Source organism: Limulus polyphemus, unplaced genomic scaffold (assembly GCF_000517525.1).
Source record: "Limulus polyphemus unplaced genomic scaffold, Limulus_polyphemus-2.1.2 Scaffold2743, whole genome shotgun sequence".
Lineage (NCBI taxonomy): Eukaryota > Metazoa > Arthropoda > Merostomata > Xiphosura > Limulidae > Limulus > Limulus polyphemus.
This window is the reverse complement of record NW_013668353.1, coordinates 44477-57761: the sequence shown is the minus strand read 5'-3', so window position 1 is coordinate 57761 and position 13285 is coordinate 44477. Positions and strand designations below refer to the sequence as shown.

Genomic DNA, 13285 nt, shown 5'->3' with positions numbered 1-13285 from the left:
TATTATATTCTATGTCTATCCCCATACAACATGATACACAACACTACTACCACACCACCATGATCTATAAAACTACTGATAGTATATTATATTCTATGTCTATCCCCATACAACATGATACACAACACCACCATGATCTATAAAACTACTAATAGTATATTATACTCTATGTCTATCCCCCATACAACATGATACACAACACCACTACCATACCACCATGATCTATAAAACTACTAATAGTATATTATATTCTATGTCTATCCCCATATAACATGATACACAACACCACTACCATACCACCATGATCTATAAAACTACTAATAGTATATTATATTCTAATGTCTATCCCCATATAACATGATACACAACACCACTACCACACCTCCATGATCTATAAACCATTAATAGTATATTATATTCTATGTCTATCCCTATACAACATGATACACAACACCACTACCACACCTCCATGATCTATAAACTACTAATAGTATATTATATTCTATGTCTATACCCATACAACATGATACACAACACCACTACCACACCTCCATGATCTATAAACTACTAATAGTATATTATATTCTATGTCTATCCCCATATAACATGATACACAACACCACTACCACACCTCCATGATATATAAACCACTAATAGTATATTATATTCTATGTCTATCCCCATTCAACATGATACACAACACCACTACCACACCTCCATGATCTATAAAACCAAACCATGGTACAAATACCTATCCCCATTCAACATGATACACAACACCACTACCACACCTCCATGATCTATAAAACCAAACCATGGTGCAAATACCTATCCCCATTCAACATGATATACAACACCACCATGACCTATAAAACTACTAACAGTATATTATATTATATGCTTAACTATTTCACTGTTCATTCTCTTTCCAGATCTTCATCCCATCAATAGCTCTTCACTCGGGCACTACTCGGGCTTTTCTTTCGGTCCCGACTAGTGAAAGTGGGTTTTCTCGGGTTACTCCCGTTTCCCCCCATATCAAATTCTTAGGCATTGGATCTATAGATCCCAGCCATGGCACTTGGATCCAATGATCCCCGCCAGGCCCGTTTGCCTCGTTTTATTTCGATAACTTGTCAACAACGGCTGTCGACTTGCTTCTTCTACAAAATCAACCGACCTCTGCTACGCCTTGGACTTGCCTTCACTTCCGCCTACTTGCCTCATCATCATATATATATATATATTCGTTCCCTTTACTTATTTACTTATTATCATTATTATTAATTAATTATTTTCCTACTTCTTCGCCCATATGGCTCATTAAATCGCTGACCACTCATTGAACTTTAACCTCTTGCCTCGAGCACCCCCTGATTATTAATTATTTCCCCTGAAATAATTAAGTTTCAATCAAAATAACTGCCAGAAATATGCAAATATTGGTAGTTATAGTGACTTATTGGGTGATTGTTGGGAGTTATACTAGTTAGTATAGTTAGTTTAGATAACTTGGTTGGGATTTTATAGTAGTATAATTTGTCTACTGTACCACTAATTAGTGCTTTACTACTATAATGGGAGCTAGAATACCAACCTCAGGAGGTAAGTTTATCTTACTTACACCCAAGTGGTAGTACCTTATTTCGTTTTTATTTTTCATTTATTTATTTATTTTATTTTACTTTGGAGACCAGCCACCTTCCCACAACTGTCTGCAGGCAGTGAAAGGTGATAATAGACGTGGGACGTTGTGGGCTCGAGCACCCAAATCTCGCTCTCCTAATTTCTACTTCTTTTGATTATTTATTTTTTGAATTTCTTCATGTGAGATTGGCGAACGGAGGTTAATACTGATAGACGGTGTATCCCCAACGCAATGTGGATCCTACTTCCGCAGTCATCTCCAAAACCAAAGGCAATTTTATATCCCACATTATAGCCTGTACCCTGGGTATGCTCTTGATTTGTGCAGCATCTTTGATTTGATTTTTGTTTGGGATTGTTTTTGTTCATTTGGATGTCATTTATCACAGGTTGGGATTTGCTGTTTTTAACGCAGTTCTTTTTGATTTTGTTTTGTTTGACTGTTTGAGTACTGATTTTCTATACAATGGTGTATTTATTATATTTTGCTTTTGGAATATATTACATTCAAACGTGGTTCATAGCAAAGCTACTTATATGAAATTACAAAAGTTTAGCGTCATCTAAGATTCGGGTAGTTTATATTGGTGAAAGAAAATATCATTATGGATTAGCGAGTGTTTTCGTTGCCATAACAGACTGTGTCAAATCAATTTCTATTATTATCATACCTAAATGTTTCAAAATCAGGGAACATGAATTCACTACAACTCGGGAATATAGATAATGAAAACACGAATTCACTACAACTCGGGAATATGGATAATGAAAACATGAATTCACTACAACTCGGGAATATGGATAATGAAAACGTGAATTCACTACAACTCAAGAATATAGATAATGAAAACATGAATTCACTACAACTCGGGAATATAGATAATGAAAACGTGAATTCACTACAACTCAAGAATATAGATAATGAAAACATGAATTCACTACAACTCGGGAATATAGATAATGAAAACGTGAATTCACTACAACTCAGGAACGTGGATAACGAAAACATGAATTAACTACAACTCAGAAACGTGGATAGAGAGATGATATAAAATGTTTGCAACTGTATGCTATCTGTAAGAGTTTCATTAAAGTCTAGCCCCCCAGTAGCTCAGCGGTATGTCTGCGGACTTACAACGCTAGAATCCGGGTTTCGATACCCGTGGTGGGCAGAGGACAGATAGCCCATTGTGTAGCTTTGTGCTTAACTTCAAAAAAACAAAAAAAAACAAATTAAAGTCTAAAATTCCATAAATCATGAACAGTTGTATGGTTACATGTATTTAGAAACAATGTGATCTATATTCTTTTACAAAAGGTTCTGCAATAACACATTAAATATTTTTGCAAGTTTTTATGAAAACGTAAGAAAAATGACTTTTTTTATTAGTTTCTCAAGTAATGAAAAATAAAGAAGCTTAGGGATCGATGTCATCAGGCAATCTCACAAACAGAATAGCGAACTCGTACACAAGAGCTACATCCCCATCATGAAAGACTTATTGCCTTACAAGCAAAGAGAATATTTGTTTTTGGGAAGATCGAATAATATTAATATTTTTTCATTATTCACATGTATCAGTTACTTGTTTTACTGAGAGGACTGTAAGACCCAAAGGAAACATGTCGAAAACATAACTTATATATAATGTACAACAATAAATATATGTACTTCCTTTTAATGACATCTACAGTATATTGGAGGTTACCAAAGTTTTGCTTTCTCTGATTTTTTCTTTGTTTTTAATACACCTTTAACAAACTTTGGAGTTTAACATTTACTTAGAATTATATTTTAATTCACATTAACTTAGTTATGGAGAGCAGGTTATTTGTGCGTACACTAGTGACTAAAGACAACAAATTCAAAACTGTTATAATTCCAAACAGAAAATAAAAGTTTGATCTATCTGAAATAATATAGAGATTTTTATCTTTTAACAACCTTTCCAACTTAGCTATATGAAACTCGTACCTGGTAAAGTTTGATGATATTTGGGTGCGACAGTTGTTTCATTATCTGAACTTCTCGGTACACTTTCTCCAAGTTTACTTTATCCAGATGAGACTTGTCGATAATTTTGATAGCCACCTAGTAAAGAAAACTAAATTTAGTATTTTAATATCCCTGACCAACAGATAAAACATGGAACATGATTGTTTGACTTTCGCGCAAAGCTACACGAAGGCTATCTACGCTAGCCGTCCCCAATTTAGCAGTGAAAGACTAAAGGGAAGACAGCTAGTCATCACCACCCACCACCAACTAGTCATGTCGGGCCAGATAGAATGTCCGTATACATTAAAGGGTAGAAAAGTTTAATTTCTTCCCCTAACCACCAGGGCATGCCGGGCCAAATAGAATGACCGTATACATTTAAGGGTAGAAAAGTTTAATTTCATTTCTCTTCCCCTAACCACCAAACCATGCCGGACCAGATAGAATGACCGTATACATTTAAGGGTAGAAAAGTTTAATTTCATTTCTCTTCCCCTAACCACCAGGCCATGCCGGGCCAAATAGAATGACCGTATACATTAAAGGGTAGAAAAGTTTAATTTCATTTCCCTTTCCCTAACCACCAGGGCATGCCGGGCCAAATAGAATGACCGTATACATTAAAGGGTAGAAAAGTTTAATTTCATTTCCCTATAATTAAAGACTAAAATATCATGCCTCCTCACAAAGGATGATTACTTGCTATTCTTGTATGAATCGTTGGTGAATTATTAAATAATAGTTATTTTACTTTCAGAAAACAATTCGTCCTGTTCATAAAACTATACCGAAATATCATGCCTCCTCACAAAGGATGATTACTTGCTATTCTTGTATGAATCGTTGGTGAATTATTAAATAATAGTTATTTTACTTTCAGAAAACAATTCTTCCTGTTCATAAAGAAGTCTAAAAACCGCACACCATTTACATTCCAAAGGTTTTTTTGGCGAAAATACGAAGCCTTGCTATCATAGTTACCTAAAATATGGCAAGCACAAGAGGGGCTTCAAGTTCTAAAATAAAACTTTCCTGTAGCTCTTCTAAATATTACCACTGTGGTGTGGAGCCTTGTGTCACGACCTTGGACTTCAGACTAGTAGTGTTAAAACCCTTGTTTGTTTCAAGAAAGTACATGTACAAACACTGAAAAAATCTGAGTAATAAAGAGAGGAATAAATAGACATAACTAGAATTATTTTTCGCACCTCTTTTTTTAGAAAGAAGTGAAAAAAAAAGAATAACATCCAGCAAAATAGGAAACTTTCAAAAGAAACTTTTCCTCAGAACAATGAAGCCATTAAGTGAAAACCGGTATATATAAGTATGTATTTTTGACATTGTTCTTTCAGGAATATACACTATTTATAATGATTTATTAATTTATTAGACCTTTCTCTAATATCGGGTTGGACCATATTTCTGTGAGATGCTAGCCTGCACTCCACAAAATGTCACAGGCGGTTCGACATAGAACATGGTAAGCAAATGGTTCACTCAAGTTCGTAAAGGATTACAGGGTAAATGTGACATTCAATTTCCTTTCAGGCAAACTCAGTTGTGCAGGTCAAAGACGATTAACTACCAACTAGTCTAGGGCAATATGAATGCAGTAGATTGTTCCATTGTCCATCACGTTCCACTGCAGCATTTTAGGATGACTAGAATAACACTTTGTTCTTCCTTCTTACAACGGAATCACAGACTCATTCCCTATCATGAAAACCTTCTCAACACTTTTACATCATTCCCCAACATCTTGAATTTCTATAAAACAAAGTAGATACATATACGAACTTTAAGTATTATTTACCCATATATCTTTCTGCACACTATATTTTAAACACTTTATGGTGAAAAGATACTATAGTATGAGATTAACGATACGTACGTTTGAACTACGTTTTTTGAGTAAAGTACTGACATTAACAATAAACTAAAATACACTCCCGAAACAAAAAAATCAATTACTGCATACAATCACTTGTAGCTTATGATGACTCAACCTGGTATGAGGTGTGATAATTGGATGTAAGCACACACCGTAAATATATGATTAGTTATATAAAACATACAGAAGAAATGTTTTGTCCAATATATGTGATATTTACTCGTCTTATCACCCTTTCAATAGGGACTAAGGTTATTCTTCTTGTCTTGTCAACGTCCTGTGGTGTCATTTGGCCCTTCTTATTATATATAAATGGAGGTACGTTCAAGAATAATCCTTCAGGATAATATCCTCTACATTAAATTCCTTATCTATCGTTATGCAATCTCCTGGGCTTAGATTTTCCAGTATAACAAAACTATACCGAACCCGAACTTTGTCACTCTGATAGTCTGGCCACAGTCTAGAATATACGGATGTAACCATGAAGAGTTGCACAAACCAACACTTTGAAGTTGTTATAATGTTTGTGTAACTCTCTGTGTAGCAAGAGCTGAAGGTTTTGGATCTTTACTTCAGCACAAACAATTATTAGTCTTATGTTTGGATAAAGTGAAAATCCTTAATAACTGATATTTTCCTTAATAACTGATGATGTAGGAAATCGTGACAGAAGTTGTAGTTTATAGTACAGAAAAGTTATCTAAGTTGTACAACAACAGGAAAGGTAAGCTTGAGAGATATTAAAATTTCTGTTTGTTTACTTTTATTATTGGAATTCCCAGTCTTAAGACGCATAAGTCGGGATATGTTTTGCTCTAGGGTAATATGATATTTTCGAAAAACCGTTTACGTTTTATTGCATCAGTAAGTTTTGTGCCTTTCCAAAATGTCATATTACATGCTTTTTCTTCGAAGTATGAGCAGAGTGATGTAAGTATTGTGTAAGAAGGTAAAACTGTATAATAAATAAACGTACGATTATCGTTAGATACTTTGAAATTCAATCTTTTTTTTTTTCGGAAGCAATTTCTAGCTCTTTTTTCGATTATTCATTATATTTCTCAATTCAATACTGAATTCTTTCTTTCTTTCTGAAGGTCACAAAATGTAGTTTTTATCTGGCATTCTGCCATACATTGGTTTAATTTTTCCCAAAAACGATAATGCCACAGAAACCCTGGAATGTTCATTCACACATGCAAGCTTGTTGAATTCATATTAGAACCTAAGAAGACAAAAAGAAAAACAGATATTTAAATTTTTTCTACTCAGTAATTCTTGTATGAGCTTATTGCAAGTATATTCATAATTTCTAATCCGAAATAGAAATGAATCAATTAACAGTAAGTATATGTGATAATTGTTACACTGTTGATACTGACTTATGATAATTGTTACATTGTTGATACTGACTTATGATAATTGTTACACTGTTGATACTGACTTATGATAATTGTTACATTGTTGATACTGACTTATGATAATTGTTACACTGTTGATACTGACTTATGATAATTGTTACATTGTTGATACTGACTTATGATAATTGTTACATTGTTGATACTGACTTATGATAATTGTTACACTGTTGATACTGACTTATGATAATTGTTACATTGTTGATACTGACTTATGATAATTGTTACACTGTTGATACTGACTTATGATAATTGTTACATTGTTGATACTTATGATAATTGTTACACTGTTGATACTGACTTATGATAATTGTTACACTGTTGATACTTACTTATGATAATTGTTACATTGTTGATACTGACTTATGATAATTGTTACATTGTTGATACTGACTTATGATAATTGTTACACTGTTGATACTGACTTAAGGTTTACATACTTTTAAATTAAAGTAAACGTTTATACATCACGAAGAAGAATTTCATGAAGTGAAAAAGTGTTATTTCTAAAATTTAGTGACCGTCTTTAGAAACACTAGGCACTTTACAGATATTACACAAAAGAGCTACACCGAAATGCACTTTTTTGTTAATTCTCGCAAGTCCACAAAGTATTTAAAGGAAGTTATGTTCTCTGATAGAATGTGAAAGCATAAGTGTTTTGAGATATTTCAATAATGCTGTTTTAGGCATATTTCATTCTTCTTTCATGATGTTTCAGTTATGAAATTCTATAATATCTAATCTGGGTCTGTCTAAGACGGTTGTAAACGGTCTACTAAACAATCGTATTGCATATACACTCTGATACAAGAGATTGGGTTGGCTGCACATTTTATATTTAGTCATCACTATTCTTAAAAAAAAATCACCGTTTAATTGTTTTAACGGTCATCTGCTAGCTAATCAGAATGTTTGATCATCAGAAATTAATTTGTATAAGTAAAACCCGAATGAGAGTGGAATTTAACATCTGATTCTGCTTAATGGGAAGGGTATGTATCAGCTCTTTCTAACAAGAACTATTCATATTCTCCTCGGACCATAAAGATAAATTCAGATCGGGGACTTAGTATTTCCACGAAGGAGACATTCTTTGTATTTAATAACATTGAAAAACAAACAATATGGATCAAGACGTTTGGCACAATGAAAAACCAAAGTCTGTAAGTACTCTTGGAATCATAAATGCTATAAAACGAATTCCTCTGGTAGAAATTATTTAACATAGTCATTGACAAATACAGAATTCCTCTGGTACGAATTATTTAATATATCCATTGACAGGTACAGAATTCCTCAGGTACGAATTATTTAACATAGTCATTGACAATTACAGAATTCCTCTGGTACGAATTATTTAATATAGCCATTGACAAATACTTAATTCCTCTGGTACGAATTATTTAAAATAGTCATTGACAAATACATAATTCCTCTGGTACGAATCATTTAACATAGTAATTGACAAATACATAATTCCTCTGGTACGAATCATTTAACATAGTAACTGACAAATACAGAATTCCTCTGGTACGAATTATTTAAAATAGCCATTGACAAATACAGAATTCCTCTGGTACGAATTATTTAACATAGTCATTGACAAATACATAATTCCTCTGGTACGAATCATTTAACATAGTAACTGACAAATACAGAATTCCTCTGGTACGAATTATTTAAAATAGCCATTGACAAATACAGAATTCCTCTGGTACGAATTATTTAATATATCCATTGACAAGTACATAATTCCTCTGGTATGAATTATTTAACATAATCATTGACAATTACAGAATTCCTCTGGTACGAATTATTTAACATAGTCATTGACAAATACAGAATTCCTCTGGTACGAATTATTTAACATAGTCATTGACAAATACAGAATTCCTCTGGTACGAATTATTTAAAATAGTCATTGACAAGTACAGAAATCCTCTGGTACGAATTATTTAATATAGCCATTGACAAATACAGAATTTCTCAGGTACGAATTATTTAACATAGTCATTGACAAATACAGAATTTCTTTGGTACGAATTATTTAATATAGTCATTGACAAATACAGAATTCCTCTGGTACGAATTATTTAACACAGTCATTGACAAGTACAGAAATCCTCTGGTACGAATTATTTAATATAGCCATTGACAAATACAGAATTTCTCAGGTACGAATTATTTAACATAGTCATTGACAAATACAGAATTTCTTTGGTACGAATTATCTAATATAGCCATTGACAAATACAAAAAAAAAAGACATGTAGTTTTGATATCATAAAACTTTAAAAGTTGAAAAATGCGAAATAAAGTGATTAGTATTGTTATATCCTTTTTAGTCTTGACCATGAAGGTCCAAAGTACTGCTCTTGAGGCTTTTTATTTCTAACCTTGTCACATCTACTTCCTATGTCGAAGTAGAAACCTTCCCATAATAAAGCAATGAATAACCACACCTACCAATGGGCTATTTATGTGACACCATAATATGACATCGTTCATACCAAATAAGCTCATGAGGTGCAATTACCAGAATTTTCCCACATATTTTATCATAATATCGGTTCTGAAAACAGAGTGGTATTGACTTGTTTATAATACACTGGTTGCAACAAGAATTGTCGAAAGAAATAAAAATGTGAGAAAATGTTTAAGATATGGCTCTGTACAAAGTCCGGACCAGTTCAGTAAACACAGTAGATACTGGATGTTAGTTAGTGGTCGGAATTTAGTGGTCTAGGTGTAAAAAATGTGTAAATACGTATGAACACGAGTATGTGTTATAACTCCCCCCCCCCCGGTGGCACAGCGGCATGTCTGCGGACTTACAACGTTAGAATCCGGGTTTCGATACCCGTGGTGGCCAGAGCAAAGATAGCCCATTTTGTAGCTTTGTGCTTAATTACAAACAAACAAACATGTTATAACTATTTACTCGTGAATGCTTAATTTTTAGTTATTTTTTTAAACATCCCCCAATAAATAATATATATATAGACAAACAATGATTTCTAGTACTGAAAATGTTATCAAATTGATATATATATACTTGCACATCACATTTGCTAAGCTTCTCCGTAAGCCTCGTATATTCTTTCAAGTGGAAGGGAAAGACAATTTAAATTTTGTAGATTTAAACGATGCACTTTAGAAAACCAGAAACTTATCAAATTACTCAACTGGTACACATAAAGCCACTGTCATTTATTTGGCTTTCCAATTAAGCTATGTGTTAGTTTAAACAATCTTATTTCGATTCAGAGCAGTGGATTACTTGACAACTTCAACATTTCCAGTCAAATTACACGTTTCCCCTTCAAGCCAGTTATAAACAACTGTCAGATTTACGCAGTTTGGTATCTGCTTTTTTTTATTGGTTATAAATGTATACTTAAGAAAAGTAGTCGTAATTGGACAATAGATTTCAAAAGAATGGAGTAGTAAAATATATTGATATCTCAGCAAATAAAAAAGTGGGATTATAAAATAAATAATATTAAAATTTGAATTATAAATTACGTTGTGATGCCAATTTTATTGACACGCAATGATAATACAGCTGTTTAATTAAATTTTAAAAATAACTAAAACATTGTGACATGCGTCCTTTGACTTTTCCGTAGAGAAAGGGTTATCGAAAAAGTCTGCACAAAGTAAAATAGATTAGGATATTATATTAGGGGACTTTGAAATTAAATATAAGTAAGGGCTAGTGAACATATTAGAGGTCTACAGAGACATATTTGTTGGAAAAGGTGATCCTAGTAGTTGCACAAAAAGTGAAAACGTGTGTGTTTTTTATACCAAAGTCACAACGAGCTATCTATTGTGTCTACTAAGGAGTATCGTACCTCTGACTTTAGCATTGTAAATCCGCAGACCTACCGCTGCCCTACCAGGGGACTAAAGTTTGTTTGTTTGTTATGAATTTCGCGGAAAGCTACACCAGGGCTCTCTGCGCTAGCCGTCCCTAATTTGGCAGTGTAAGACTAGATGGAAGGCAGCTAGTCATCAGCACCCACCGCCAATTCTTGGGCTACTCTTTTACCAACGAACAATGGGATTAACTGTCACATTATAACGCCTCCACGGCTGAAAGGACGAGCATGTTTAGTGTAACAGGGATTCGAACCCCCGACCAGCAGCTTGCGAATAGAGCGCTCTAACCACCTGCACATTCCGGGCCGGGGGCCAAAGTGAAACATAAAATTGTTTTAAACAGTGTCAGAGAAGCATAGTAGTGTAGTCCTTATTTCTGGAGTTTTGATTTACAACATTTTCATCCCCTGCATTTCTATCAATATATATAAATAACTAATTTACACCAAATGTATCCATTTTAAATAATATTTAGAAGCTGCTCAAGTTAGCTGGAATTTTACTTTGTAGCTTGCATTTTATCTGAATATTTTATAATGTACAAGAATATTCTAAGTAATTTTGAAAGATTCTAGATTATTATGGAATGTTCTAGCATATTACCATAGAATATTCTAGCCCATTCTGGAACATTGTAGCTTTGTCGGTAATATTCCAGAGTATTCCACATTATTCAGAATGCGCAAGAATATTCCATATATAAATCATCCATGCCATCAGTATTTACTCCTAGAATATTCTGTATGACATGACAGTAATTTCTACAATTTCTGTGAGGATATGTCTGTATTTAAGACGACTTTTCTGTGTCATTTCAGCCGACACTGTGTTGGCATATCATTCTAAATGGATACTGCAACAAGAAGTAAGAATACACTTTATTTTCCCGGTTCACTAGAAACTAAATTAATAGGAAGTAAAGCTATGTGTGTTTTTCTACCATAACAAAACATTAAAGAAGGCAGTTCATGAAAACTCAAAGTCTGTGATCAAGAAGGCTGCAACTTTCTGTATAAGGCTCGAGTTCCAATTCGTCCAGAACATCATGCCATTAAAAAATGGATTTCCCTTTTGAGAAATGGGCAAACCAAAGAAAAATCAAAAAAGGAAACTGAAACACTGCGAGCTAATGAAGCAGTGTTTGTCAGTAATCTGAATGAAGTTTTTTGACATCACTCATAGGGATGTCTTGATTCTGATAAATATCCTAGAAGACAAGGACTTTCTTCTTGCCCAGAGAGAAAGAGAACATCATGAGTGCATGAGCCAGGTAGATAAGATTCTTTCTTTAAAATAATCAAGGGTTGAGAAAAGAAGAGAGACAAGTATAGAGAGGAAACGGTATGAGAATAGGAACAGTAGACTTTGAATGAAGCTGTCAGTTGTTGAGAATCTTCCCACAGCAGTAATGATGAGGTTGGTGGATACAGTACCAACAACAGTGATGAGGAAAGAGAAGCGATTAGAGAATCGTCATCTCCTAAACCCAAAAAGAGAGCAAAAAGAGAAATTATCACTCTCAGTTTGGCAGCAGTTATGGGCAGAACCAAGTTGAATGACAGAAAGACAAGATCTATCCTTACTTCCACAGCTCACAGCCTTAGTCATGATGTGCAGTAGCTAACCTTCAACTATTCCTTGATCCAAAGATATCAATATTACTTCTATGAATAATTTGTCAAAACTTAAAGGAACAATTTCAGCCAACAATTTCACGTTTAAATCACTGAGATAGAAAACTCCTTAATGATCTCACAGGGAAAGAATAAGTGGATGACCTGCCAGTGATCCTGTCTGAAGCAGGAGTAAACCAACTTCTAGGTGCTTCAAAGTTGGTTTCTAGCACTGGAGATGCTCAAGAGTGGGGAGTCATTGATCATGAAAAAGCAGTATCTACAGGGACAAAACAAGCAATGGTAAAGGCACTAAATGAGAAGGAATGCATAGATGAGCTTCAAAAGCACATCCAGCTGAATATCAAAATGTCTAAGGGCATGGAAATTGAAAATTTCATAATGAACACTACATAATTCTTCATATTCCTTTAAATTCCATCTGGATTACGACCCAGAGTCATGAGAGTTCAAAAAGAACTAAAGAAAGGCACTACAGATAGTTCAACATTTGAATGTGGTAAATAACAATTCTGGAAGGATTGCTCTTATTAGGGTATATAATTCTATCATAGCAAAGAAAGAAGAACATAAACAATTCCTCCTTCAAGTTGTGTTAGATCACAGAAAACGTTTTCCTAACAGAAAAAATAAACAATAACAATGCAAAAGTGACTACCCACAAAAAATCATATAATTATACTTTTGTTCATGCAATAAAGCAACAATATACTTTAAATAAATCACATAGTATTGTTACGTATCTGCTTGTTTGATAATTTCCCATAAAATTTCTTTCCGAGAAACTTCAGCGATACAAGTCCTT

General features: G+C 33.7%; 1 protein-coding gene across 4 annotated transcripts in view; it reads right to left on the bottom strand.

Moving 5' to 3' along the window:
* Nucleotides 1-13285, bottom strand: part of LOC106467797 (serine/threonine-protein kinase SIK2-like) — a 111304-nt gene that overhangs the window by 80507 nt on the left and 17512 nt on the right. For 2 of the 4 annotated variants that reach the window (XM_022395995.1, XM_013928175.2), the window contains exon 2: nt 3623-3739. In XM_022395995.1, coding sequence (XP_022251703.1) covers nt 3623-3739 — 117 coding nt within the window. Of the gene's footprint in view, nt 1-3622; nt 3740-13285 lie in introns of those variants that run through there. The other 2 variants (XM_022395996.1, XM_022395997.1) reach the window with 1 other exon arrangement.